General features: G+C 30.9%; 1 protein-coding gene across 1 annotated transcript in view; it reads left to right on the top strand.

The window, feature by feature from the left end:
* DYNC2H1 (dynein cytoplasmic 2 heavy chain 1) overlaps positions 1-14,488 on the top strand; it is a 279,710-nt gene that overhangs the window by 241,110 nt on the left and 24,112 nt on the right. Inside the window, exons 86-87 of the mRNA XM_045556812.1 lie at positions 9,310-9,419; positions 10,396-10,477. Coding sequence (XP_045412768.1) covers positions 9,310-9,419; positions 10,396-10,477 — 192 coding nt within the window. The remainder of the gene's footprint in view (positions 1-9,309; positions 9,420-10,395; positions 10,478-14,488) is intronic.

Genomic DNA, 14,488 nt, shown 5'->3' with positions numbered 1-14,488 from the left:
AATCTTATAAATGATATTACTTATTTTCTCCTTGAGAATTTTTATATGGCAAAGTTGATATTCCATTGTTATTTTGTTCTCACAAAATTAGAAATATTCCCAAATAACTCTCTTAAAGTACTCATGGTTAAATAGTACTAAATAAATTATTGAATTTTGTTATTAAGTGTTACTTAATGTTGCAAATGACAGTAAGTCAAATAATTTTATAAAGATCTAGATTTCAATATTGTCTAACATATTTTTCTTTGTATTATTTAAATTTTTATTAATATTTTTTGATTAAAATGCTTTCAACATTTTCCCTTATTTATCATCTATTATATCTTCTCTTAATAGTTGTATTATCAATCTATTTATTGAACCATGAGTTCTCAATTTTTTAACATAAAATTAACAGCTTTTAAAATCATTATTCTTTAAATTTTAGTCTTGCAATAATACATATTTATATTTCAAACTAAGAGAATTTCAACCTGTAGAGTACATAGAGTTTTCACTTCAAGTAGCATATAGTGTATAATATTTAAAATAAATTTAAATATCATGTCTTGTTGGCATTACTAACATTATTACACTTATTAGATAGGGTAGTAACATCTGTGCTTATACAAGTATTAAAATTATTCATTTCTGAGATGTCAGAACACTGTTAAAGTGGGCATCTGTTTGTTGAGCCTACCAGAAGGTAAAAAGCAAATAACAGAATTTGGTCAAATGTTGAAACTAAGCTGAACTTAATTTGTAATAAATATCAGGATGCTATGAAGAAAATTGATGTATATTAAGGGGGCTAAAGTATGTGGGTTGGGGAAGGTAACACTTTAGTATGAGTGGTCAGAGAAGGCCTCTCTCAGAAGGTGATACTTAAAGAGAGACTTGAGTGAAGTAGGAGCAAACCATGAAATGTATCTGAGGGAAAAACAAATCTTGACAGAAGGACCAACAAGTTCAAACTCTCTGCAACAACAATGCGCTTTGCTTATTCAAGGAATAAAAAGGGTGGCTAGAGCACATATGTAAGAAGAGTGCTATTAGAAATGAAGTTGGATGGGTTTCCACGTATCATGAAGTATGGGTCCATGTATGCTTGATAAGGACTTTTAATTTAGTCTCGGTGCATGGGAAGTCAGCAGATGATCGAGTGCAGGGGATTAAAAGGTTATTCTCTTGGTGTGTGAATAGACTGTAGGGAAGAAGAATGGAAGCAGGTTGACCAATTGAGAGGTAAATGCAGTAATCCAAGTGAGGTTATGATGGTATTATGGAGCATCATAGGGTAGTGGCTGTGGAGGCAGAGAAATGGTAATATTTTGATATTAGACCTGTGGATTTGGCTGTGGAGCATGGAAGAGAGGTGTCAAAAATGATTTCAAGGTTTTGACCTGAGCACTTGGTTGAATGATTTACTGAGTTGAAGGATATTGGTAGTAGAGCAGATTTCTTAGGGAGGAGGGAGGTGATCTTGCAAATTATGAGTTCTAATTTGAATATGTTTAGATGACTTTTAGACATCTTTGTGGAAATGTCAGAGAAGTAACTGATGAGAGAATGAAGTAGGAGATATAAAATGGGCAGCCATCAGCGTATCAACATAGTGTTTAAAACTAAAGGACTGGCCAAGCATTTGGCCCTGGTGCATTCCATTATTGAGATGTTTAGAAAAAGAAGAGTGGTCAATGATTAAAACCAAGAAGTAGTGGTCAGGAATACAAAATAAAGCCTTGGGAAGGCTGTAGTGATCAAGAAGTCAAGATAAAAAGGTGTTTTAAAAAGGTCAAAGTCATCAACCATATCAAATGCTGTAAGTGAAATTAGAGAAAAATCATGTTTAGCAACATAGAAAACATTGGTGATCTTGAGAAGTTGTTTTGTGAAGTTCTAAAGAATGAAAACCTAGTCACATAAGTTCAAGAAAGAAAAAGGAGTGAAGCTGAGATGACAAGTATAGACAGTTCTTTCAGGGAGTTCTGTTCTAAAGTAGCACAGAGGGGGTACTGGTGAGGAGAAGGGCCAAGGGAATGTGTTTTTATTTTATTTTTTAATATGAGGGATATTTTACCATATTTCTGTCCAATAAAAATGAAAAAAAAAATTTATGATGCAAGAAAAAAGGAAATAATTTTAGGAGTCAAGTTCTTAGAAAGTCAAGAGGGAATAGGTCCCAGTGCACATGTGGAAGAACTGGAGTTAAATAGGAGCTTGAACTATTCATAAGATAAGTTATAAATTAGTTGGTCATTAAGAAGGTAGACAGTATAAATACCACATTAAAAATTTGCCACACTAAAAATGAAATACTATGCCAAAAAGCCATTTCTACTAATCTTGTTTCCCACAGTGGTTCAGGTCTGCATGAACTCTGTCTAGGTTTAGCCCGTGTAATTCAACTCATTCCTCTCTTTGGAAAAGTCAGAAGTGGTCAATAAAAATCATAAATAATGAAATTTTATTCCCCCAAACCTTTCAGAAATTCTTTTCCACCTTATTGGAGGCAGTTCTGTGCTTACTATGCCAAGAGTTGAAATAGGAAGAAAATAATAACTTTCTGTAGAAAAAATAGTATATTCATTTTAAGGGTAATAATAAAGCAAAGGGGAGAGCTTACTATTTTATCTGTAGGGCTTTAGTGACATCACATTCTGTTCAGAAATTGATGTGTGGAGAAATTTCCTATTTAACTTAAAACTGTCTCTAAAAAGATACTCTACAGGAAAATATCGTCCCATTTATCTGTAGCCTCAGATCTATTGGTAATCCTGGCATTCATTTTCTACAAAATGGTTAGAATCTTCATGGGGAATTTTGAATAAGGAAAAGTTAAAACACCCTAAAAACAAGGTCCTAAGTAAAAATATGATTTCCATTTCTTAGGAGGGGAAATGTAAATGGTTAAGAAATCTTATCCAGGCATGCAAAAGAAGTAGAACCACAGTGGGAGAGGGGAGGTCAGAGAGAGATTTCTCATGGTCTAGGCAACTTTAGGCATCATCTTTCATTCTGATGGAGATGAGAAATGCCAGGAACATCAGAATTTCTTTATAAGTTTATAATATTAAAGCTCTTCTCAAAAGAGCTTTACTTAATCTGTTTCTTCCAAAGTTGTTTGGTTAAGATTAATTGCCTAAAAACATGAAAATGGGGAAATGAAAATTTAAGTTTTTTAGAAGTTTTACTTTGAAAAACTCTCAGAGAAGCAATATGATGAAGTCTTTACATTAAGAAAATTTTAACCAAATTCCAGGAGAAAAAATACAGCCACTGACTCGACTTGACCAAGGATTCTTTCTTTTTTTCCTTTCTTTCTTAATTCCTGTTAATAGTAAGTAGAGCTCTAGATATATAAATTAATTGTGTTAAACTGATAGAATTAGGGAAGATGTTTCTGATGTGATAGTATTTGAAGAGACCTGAAGGAGGTAAGGTAATAGCCATACAGGTGAATATTTGGTAGAAGAGAGTTTCAGGCAGAGGGAACAGCAAGTGCCACTTCCTGAGGCAGAAGAGTTTTTTGAGAAAGGGATGCCAAGGCAACTGAAGGAAAGTAGATAAGAAAAAGTGGTCAGAAAAGTCAGAGGTTAGGTGGCGGGGGATGAGAGCTTTGGAATTGGGCCAGGGACAGACAAGGTAGGATTTGTCTACTATTGTAAGGACATTGACATCTGTGAGTGAGATTGGATCTGTCTGGTAACTTATATGGGGGTTGGCATGAAAATTTAACAGTTAGGGTCTTCAAAATGTCTTCTTCAAGTTTCATTATTTTTAATGCATGTACCAAGTATATTTGATTTAACCATTCATGGAAGCTCAACAATGCCATCTAGTTACCAAGACAGTGCTGTTTTTGTTCCTTTTTTCCGCCCACATTTTGATCCATTGTTTTAAGAATGAGGATAAGAATTGCCTTACATTCAACCACATAATCGATGAGCCAAGAGCATTATTCATACACTGAATTTTATATTCATCAAATGTTTCCCACACATATGGTAACTATTATATTTAGAAATTATTCATGGTCATTATTATATATAACTAGATATTGCTTAATTAAAAAATAATGATCTTACAAAGAATATAAATAAGGCATAATTTGGGTAAGAAAGCAATTCTCTGATTTTCTTTGTTCCCTGATTTAAAAATTTTTTGTTTCACCTAAAAACAAATTGGACCTATAATTTTACTCTTTGAATTTTATTTTGCTTGGCCCAAAGCCCTGAAACATTCCTACAAAATATAGCAATTTATAAATTTGATTTTCGCCTAAATAATGTTAAAAGAAATCATTAAGTAACATTTTTATAAATTGATATATATTTTCAAAGTCACCAATTAAACAGTAAAAATTGGCAGATTGGATAAGACAAGACCCAACTATGATGGCTATAAGGCATCAGGGCATTTGTACTTTATAAGTATAAAGACACAAATAAGTTAAAAGAAAAATGATGGAAAAAGATATACTATGCCAACACTAGCCAAAAGAAACCTGATGGAGCTATATTAACATCAAGCAAAATAGATTTCATAGCAAAGAATATAGCTCGGGATAACAAAGATTATTTTATAATGATAAAGGAATCAAGCCATTGAAAAGACATAACAAAACTAAATTTGTACATAATTACTAAATTTGTACCTAATAACAGAGTTTCAAAATACATGAAGCAAAAAGCTGATAGAACTGGAAGGAAAAATAGATAAATCTAGTATTAAAGTTGGAGATTTCAACACACCCTTGTCAATAATTGCCAATAGAAAATCAGTAAAGATATAAAAGACTTAAGACTATTTAATTAACTTAATTGATATTTCTAGAACATCATCCAACAACAGCAGAATAAACAACATTCTTTTCAAGTGCACATAGAACATTTCAGAGGTAGATCACATTCTGTGCCATAAAGCTAGTCTCATTAAATCTAATAGGATTCAAACCACACAAAGTCTGCTCTCTGACCACAGTAGAATTAAGGTAGAAACAAATAACAGAAAGATTTATGGAAAATCTTCAAACATTTGGAAGTTAAATACATACTTGAAAATAACTCATGGATGAAAGAAAATATCAAAGGAAAGTTGGAAATTAATTTAACTGAATAAAAATCAAAACACAATACATATTCAGCACATATGTTTTTAAAACAGTTCCCTAACGTTGGTAGGCAAACTCAGGGAGTATATAAGGCAATAAGTTATTTTTTTAAGAGTCAAAGAGTTAAAAATGATTAGAGCTCCTGGAAGCTAGTCCAAATCAATTTTGTTATCTTCAACTCCAAATTTTACATCTCAGTCTCAAAGCTCACTAACTAAACTTGAAAGAGAGCACTTAATTTCTTCTGTTTTCCACTATGGTTAATAGTGTAACTAGTAAACCTAAAGCACACTTTTGAATAATGATGACATAAAGTCAGGTTTGGGTTTAGGAAAAACTTAGACTCAAAGAATGGCAATTATCTAGTAGTATGCCTACTATTTGTCAAAGTTGATACTACAAACTCTAGCAAGAAATGTCTTATCTTTAGATATTAATTGAAGTTTTAATTCTAGTATAATTTCTGGTAATCTGCCTTGCTGATGAGCTATAGTTTATTCATCCAATGAATTGAGAAACTTGTTATACATAGGGCTATTAACATGCTAATAACTTCTAACGGTTTGTTTACTCCTGTCAAAATAATAACTGAAGGTACTTATTTTTATTCTGGATAAATTAGATTTTAGTTCTGGATGAATTTATTCTCAGATCCCTAAGCTTCTAAATTTATACTAAATAATTTGGAAGAAAAGATGAAGGACTATAAAAGATGACACATAGAGAAGAATGATTGCTTAAATTACTTGTTATTTGCATTAAACATTTTCCCCAGGAACACAGTGTATTAAAACAAATAAAATGGCACCAGTTTATTAATACATTGCATTTTAAACTATATTTGCTATTATAAGTGAATGAAAATAGTCATTGATAGGCTATAGGCCAGACCTCTGAATGATATATTTTGTTATATTTTCTTCCAATATTTTTTCTATCTATTCAAATAATGTTTTTATGTAATTAGATTCATACCATGTATACATTTTTGCATTCTGATAAGTACATTAGGACATGAACATTTTCTAGTGTCATTAAATATTCTTCAAATACCAGTTTTTATTGACTGTGTAACTTTATTGTATCAATAGACCATAATTTAGTTAGCTAATTTCTATTTATTATGCTTCTAATTTCTTATAATTTTAAATCAGTAAGCCACGTGTAATTCTAACAGTTTTACTTGATTGTGATCAGAGACTGAAGCACATCTTCTTTGTATCTGGATACACCTTTCATAAATGTGTGTGAACACTTGAAATATTTTTCTCTATGGAGTATAACTGATATATTTGCATTTACCCCTGTCATTTAATTTTTTTATTTTATGGTTTTGGTCCTTTGGGTTTTTCAAAAATTTTTTATTATGTATGTTTAATTTTGTTACAATAATCATTTAGATTTAATTCTATTTAACTGATTTTGTTGCTTATAGCCAATAGCTTTAGCCTCTAGCTCCTATGTCATCAAAAATAGTAGTTTCATTAATATGTAAAAGAGTTAGAAAACGTTTTGGAGTAAATTTGAAGATACAGAGGTGACATCTATATTTTCTAAACTCTAGCCTATATAAAAATGATACTTGCTTGTATTACAATTGACTGATAATTAGATATAATATTCTTGAGGGAACAGCCTTTTTTCTTCAAAATTCTCTATTTATTTGTTCATAAAGGAGTGGAACTCTTATGAAATACTACTTATGGTTTTCCACTTACTACCATTTTTCAGAGTTATTTATATATCTCATCTCCCCTAACTAAATGGTAAGCTTTTTGCATTCAGTAAATGCTTGTGAGTAAATGAATGTAATTTGAATTTATAAATGCTTCATAACTGGCATTTTAAAAATATTACAATATTTTTAAACTATCTCATGTCACCTTAGAAACTCACTTATCTTATAATAAGGGAACTATACTAGGTGATCTACATGGTTCATTCCAGTTTAGAAGTTTTACTGCCTGTGATTCTGTTTGTGTGTATGTGTGTGTATAATATTCAAGAAATTACCCAGCCCATTTAGTTGTTCAATTCTATTGGCTATTTATTCATTTATCTCCATAATATTTTTATACATCATTTGAAGAATTATATATTCTCATAATCATAGGAGACATGAGAAGTTTAATGTTCAATCTCAAACCTAATTCTTTAAAAGGGGCATGGCCTATATAACCAAGAGTGAAGAAGAAACATGTAATGAAAAATACTTGCTAGCTAATACATTTACAAATTTGTTGAAAGTCCAATTCATGTATGTATATTTCTGCTTATTAAAGATAATGCTACTTAATTCTTTATGTATATAAACATGTATACATGGTTTTTAAAAAATGTTTATTGGTTCTTCACTGTGAAGTTTGCTGTTCAAAGTCATCACTCACACTAAAATAATCTTTGTTATTTAAACTTTATCAAGTAATACTTTTGAACTAGTCTACCTTTAAGCTTAGATTAAGAAATTGTCTTTCCTTTGGATTAATAAAAGCATTTTTACTAAAAGAACTTTCCCTCCTTGAATGAAGTGAAAATCTGATTATCAGCCACACTCTAATTTTTAATTAGTGTGAATATTTGTACATCCATTCTTATCAACACTTCTTTTGGGGTTATTTGAATTCAAAATTAATTTTAAGGCATTAATGAAATAATAGTGTAATTGGAAATATTTATTAAATGATTGTTTTAAAATAACTTATAAGTAACAGGAATATTTATAATAAAAAGGATTATATAAGCACAATTTGTTGACTATATTTAGCTGATGAAAGATAAATAATCAGGCAGATAATTTAATAAAAATTATCTGATAGGGAGTAAATATACAATGTATAATTTAAGATTATTTAATTGAAATACTTTATGAAGTATTATTACTATAAATGATAAAATCCAAAAGAATTATACTTTGTTAAGGAAATCTTTCAAGTCTTTTCTACTTACAAAATCAACATATCCATTGGTAGGAAGGACATATGAACATTTTTACTACAGGATATGGGTACTAGTCAAATGCATTAAGATATTAATACAAACACAGTAGCTTTGGAGATTTTAATTTCTCCTAGACGTGGATAAGAGATATAAATGCTTGGATAGATAATAGGGTGTTACAGTACATGAAACACATCCTTTCTATAAGAGTAATAAATTTAAAAAATATATAATTTTTTTCCTAGACTGTTTATAAATCATGAAGAATGAATAACTCAGTAAATGACTATTCTGAAAGTTTTTAATAGCTGACATTACCGTAATGCCATCTCTGTGTACCAGCTGAAATAATAGACTGATTCAGAAATCATCAGTAAGCTATCTATCTTTAAAGGTACATTAGCACCTGCAGGAAACATTACCAAGAAACAAATCACTTAAGGCTGCCTGAGTTTATTTCCTGGCTCTAACATCTACTACTAAGGGTGACCTTGAGTAAGACCCTTAACTCACTGTGCCTCCATTTCCTCATTTGTAAAAATGAGGATACTAACGGTAACTTGCAGGATTGTGGTAAGCATAAAATTGGTTAATATGTGGAAAGCATACAGTAAATGTTGCAAAAGACTTTATATGGTTTTTATTCCAAATGGCAATTTTTTAAGTACTCATGAAACATACTTTATATTGGTATGTATTTCTACAAATGCAGCATAGGTAGATTTATAAAGTGGCAGATAAGTAGAAAAGACTATTTAAAAAAAACACCTTTTAACACAGAATTATTTCTTCTGGGACATTATGCTCCACTGTAATACTTGATTCAGTAAGTTGGGAAATTCACTATCAAATCTGGATCTGGAACCCTAATTCAGTTTGCATTGCCAAGACTTGGGGGGCCCTGGGGACTCTCTAGTTAGACCCAGGTGTTCAGTATTTGTTTAGCACACTTTAAGAAATGAGTCATCCCTAGAAGTGCTGGCCCAAACTGAAACACTGTCCATTAGGTTAATTCTCAGATTTTGGACTTTATTTTGAGCAGATTTTTACCAACAAAAAGTTGTGCAAGGAAGCTTATTTATGATGGATGAATTTTATGCCAAATTGCTATTCCAGATTTGACAATGTAAGGTGGAAATCTTTTTTTTCTAGACACCATTTCAAAGCATTTGGAAACTGTAACACTTTCTCATTGAAAATGACATATGCATAATAATTCTTTAATTATCTTTTAAATGTGTGCATATTTATTTATAACTATATTCCCCCTCTTCTAGAACTGGGCAGATAAAGCTGAAAAACAGGTTCTTCTCTCTGATACACTTGATCTATCTGAACTCTTCCATCCAGACACATTCCTTAATGCTCTTCGCCAGGAAACTGCAAGGTAATTAAAATGAAATACTTTACTTTTTTGGCCCTGAGGGTAATGATGTTTTGCTTTATTGACTTCCTGTTACACTGCCATTGATTGTCAAGAAATAAATTAAAAAAATAAATTGTTGAAATACAGATAATTGTGTTTTCTAATAGTATACTTTTAATTATACAGTTAACTGTTACTTTAAAAAAACATTGCTTTTTGTTATGGTGAATTTTATTAGAATTGAAAAAAATGAAATTTAAATTTTATTTTGATGATTTATCTAGACCTGTGCTATCCAATATGGTAGCCAGAAGTCACATGGAGCTATTTAAATTTTAATTGAAGGATAAATATTCATTTTCTCAGTCACACTAGCTGCATTCAAAGTGTTCATTATCCACATGGCTAGTGGCTAGCATGTCAGGCTGCATGAAAATATTTTTATCTTTGTAAAAAAGTCTACTGGACAGTACTGACTAGGCTCCTTGGTAGAGAACAGGCCCTGATGGTTAAGATCAAGATTATCATATCATATGTAGACCATAATTTTTAACAAGTTAGAATGTAATAAAGGAGACACTACCAAAAATATACTCAACAAAATTTAGTAGTTTAATGACTCAATTTGTACTGTCTCAGGATATTATAAATATCAATATTTCAGTTCAACTAATAAACATTTATTGAACACCTATCATTGTGCCTGCATTTGAGGGTCATGATCAAACAGAGGTTATAAAAATGGAAAGAAAAAGTCTTATCCTTAAGGAACATCAAAGAGGAGACTGTTATATAAACAGTTATTAATAACCTTAAAAACTTAGTATAAAATCTAATAAGATTATACATAATGTAATAGATCTTACTATTTATACATGGTAAATGTTTAAATTTTAAATAAATATATTTAATATATATATATCTATCTTCAATTACTCTTCATATTTTAATTCCTGAGGATTATTGCTTTGTGACGTTTGATGCTTTACCTTTACAGGGCAATGGGTTGTTCTGTGGATAGCCTTAAATTTGTAGCCTCATGGAAAGGTCAACTTCAAGAAGCAAAGCTGCAAGTTAAGGTACTAGACTAATTTCAGATGTTTATCTGAATCTAAAACTTATCATCAATTGATGTAAGAGACCCTGAAATTCTGGTCTCAAAGTTACCTGTCTCTATAGTGTGAGGTCAACAGAGTTAGATTGTATTATCTGTGTTAAAAATCAGAGTAAGTTAAGGGTTAGCATAAAACAACTTGTAATACAAAATATACAATCTCCTAGTGCAAAAATAAGAATCTTAGCGATACAATATTTGAAAGAGTACCTTTTGGTAAGAAAATAATACAAGTCATGAAGTTCTTTTAGATTACCTATTCTAAAATTCAACTTAATAAATATTTACAATAAAGTATATACAGGTTGAACATTCCTAATCTGAAAATCCAAAATGCCCCAAATCCAAAACTTGGAGCACCAACATGACGCCACATATTGTCCACATGGGTAGCTGAGATAGGGACACCTTTGCTTTCTGACAGTTCAGTATACACAGACTTTGTTTCATGCACAAAGTTATTACAAATATCATATAAAATTACCTTCAGGCTATGTATATGCAACATAAATGAATTTTGTGTTTAGTTGGGTCCCATCCCCAAGAAATCTCATTATATTTATACAAATAGTCATGCTGCACATAATGCTATTTGTGTCAACAACTGACCACACATATTATAGTGGTCCCATAAGATTATAATAGAGGTGAAAAATTCTTATTGCCTAGTGACATCTGTCATGTACAACAGAGCCATCCTAATGTTGCAGGGCAACATATTACTCACTTGTTTGTGGTGATGCTGATGTAAACAAATCTACTACGCTGCCAGTCATATAACAATATAGTACATACAGTTGTGTACAATATATAACACTTGATAATAAATAACTATGTTTTTGGTTTATGTATTTACTATACTATATTTTTTATTGTTAGAGTTACTCCTTCTAATGATCTTTAAAAAAATTAACTGTAAAACAGGTCCTTCAGAATATATTTCAGAAGACATTTTTAGCATAGGAGATGACTACTCAGTGCATGTTATTGCCCCTGAAGACCTTCCAGTAGGACAAGATGTGGAGGTGGAAGATAGTGATATCGATGATCCTGACCCTGTGTAGGCCTAGGCTAACATGTATGTTTGTGTTTTTGTGTTTAACAAAAAGTTCAAAAACTAAAAATTAAAAATTTCTAAAAAGAAAAATTCTTATAGAAGAAGGATGTAAAGAAAATTTTTTTGTATGGCTGTATAATGTGTCTGTTTTAAGCTAAGTGTTAATACAAAAGAGCCAAAAGTTTAAAAAAAATTAAAAAGCACAAAGTAAAAAGTTACAATAAGGTAAGGTTAATTGAAAAAATTTTTTAATTTAGTGTAGCGTTAGCATACAGTGTTTATATAGTCTACAGTAGTATAATGTCCTAGGCATTTACTCACTACTCACTGACTTACCCAGAGCAACTTCCAGTCCTGTAAGATTTATGATCAGTGCCCTATACTGGTGCATTATTAGTATTTTTTTATCTTTTATACTCCATTTTTACTGTACCATTTCTATGTAGAGATATGTCTAGATACACAAATACTTACTATTGCATTACAGTTGCCTACAGCATTCAGTGTAGTCATATGCTATATGAGTTTGTAGCCTTGTAGCAATAAGCTAGAGCCTGGGTACGTAGTAGGCTATACCATTGAGGTATACTCTATAATGTTCATACAATGATGAAATCACCTAATGATGTATTTCTCAGAACATATTCCCATCGTTAAACAACACTATATCACAAAATAAAAAAAATCCGAAATTCAAAATATTTTTGGCCCCAAACATTTTGGATAAACGATACTCAACCTGTATAAAATATAGTATATAAAAAATTAGACCAAATATTGTCCTCAGGGAGTTTATAACTTGTAAGTATGTTAGTTAACTGTTTAAAAAAAAAAAATCAAGCCATCTATGATGATCTCTTTCTTTTGTAGTATAAATTTTCCTAGCTCTTTTTCCTGTTAAAATTCATTACTTTTACAATAATAATAATTCAAACATTAATAACTAATTAAAAAGTCTGTTATGGAAACTTTTTCCCCAACAACGCCAACCTTCTTCCATATCACTAGCCCCTCTTCCACTACCATTCTCTACCACCTTCTTTTTCATTTCCTCACATAGAATTGCTCTCTTAACATTTTTTTCCACTACTAATAATATGACACTTTGTATGTTGGGCTATGATTATCTCTGTACATCCATATTGGTCTGTCTTATGAGACTGTAATGTCATTGAGGACAAAGGCTTTGTCTTAGCCATCTTCAGATCCCCAGTATCTAGTCCAGTATATCACAGATAATTTTTTAAATTCAATGTAAGACTATAGTTCTTTAACAGTTAACCTATGTAACCAGCTTTTCAGAAGTTCCATTTATATTTTCCTGTTCAACAAATTTGTTTTCATGTTGCTACTACTTTCTAACATGCTATATAATTTATGTTTATTGTTTTATTCCACTGGAATGTAAGTCCCATGAGGGTAATTTTTTTCCAGTTTTGTTGTATCTCAAATGCTTCAAACAAGAACTGTTACGTAATAAGCACTCAATTAAACCCTTTTTGAATGGTTGAGGGCCTACAATAGATGAGGAACAATAGTGGGTTGTTCTTAACATTAACTATAATGGCGTAGTGTGCTAGAAATTTGATCATTAACAGTAAGGCAGATCTTTCTCTTTTAGCTCTATAGGTTGCCATAAAATTCTCACTTAAAGCTAAAGGAATTAGAAAGGTTCTCTTTCATCCCTTTGGATTTTACTTTAACCTTAGCCTCTAGCCCATAAGGAGAACTACCTTAGCTATTACTGGTGGTCATACATTGTTGCCTAATTGTCAGGAGAGGGAGGAAACACGACATATATAAGCCAGGTATATATTGTACATAAACATGTATAGACCAGGTCATGTGGTCTTTGGCAGCTGTGAACCACACAATGTAGTGTAGTTCAAATACAGGAGTATAAAATGCTAGGAAAGCCAGTTTTAATCTGTGTCAAGGTGTGTTTATATTTCCACAACTTTGTTGCCCCTAGTCTTACAAAATGGAAATATAGTTATCCACAACCAGAAAATTGCAAGCTTATGTAACTATATTTTGTAGATGGAAGGAAAAGGTGACAGGCAGTAAAACAAGATTCTAGTCTTAGTTTTCCAAAAAAGAGCCATGTGAGCTTTTTAAGCAGTTAATGGAACAGTCTGAGCCTTGGCCTTCACAGTTTATAAATGATTTTAAATAATAACTTCATTTACACACTTATGAGGATCTCTGAATATATATGCATATGTATATACAATATGTGTATATATATTCAGATTATATATGCTTAGGTTTCATTGAGTCAATATTTCTTAATTAGAAATGAAAGTATTTTTTAATATAAAGTTCTCTATATCCAATAAAGTAGAATTATTTCATATTTTCATTTGGGATTCATTAAAAGTTTGTTATTGTTAAAAATTAAAATATTCACTGGTAAATATATATAGTAACATAAATAAGTTTGGTATAGTGGCCAGAAAATTATTTTTATTAGTAATATATTTTCACATATATTTACAACTTTAATTTAAAAAGCCATGCCTACACATGAGATTTAAGATAATTCAACAGAATTTTTCCTCTTTTTGGTCCATCCATGTGAGCTATAAAAGCACATTTTCTAACTCACTTGCAATTTCCAGAAATATTTATCAGGGAAGATGTCTTTTGTAAGCCCCTTGCTGTTAGCACTTGGCAAAATCAGTAAGTTAAGTGGTTCACTTAGGCTCCTTTTAGTTGTATTTTCAACAAAGGGTATTGTTTCAATAGGAGAACTTTGGATTTGAATTATATTTGAATTTTACTGTCACTCTAGAATTTTAATTTTTTTATCACCCCAGACTGAAGTGAACCATTGAGGCTATAGTTTTCTAAACTGATCAATATCTTAAAACCCTTTAGACCTACTTAAGAGAACAAGTGTATATTGATTATTTTCAG

The sequence above is a fragment of the Lemur catta genome, chromosome 7 (assembly GCF_020740605.2).
Source record: "Lemur catta isolate mLemCat1 chromosome 7, mLemCat1.pri, whole genome shotgun sequence".
Classification (NCBI taxonomy): domain Eukaryota; kingdom Metazoa; phylum Chordata; class Mammalia; order Primates; family Lemuridae; genus Lemur; species Lemur catta.
This window is presented reverse-complemented; position numbering and strand designations above follow the sequence as displayed.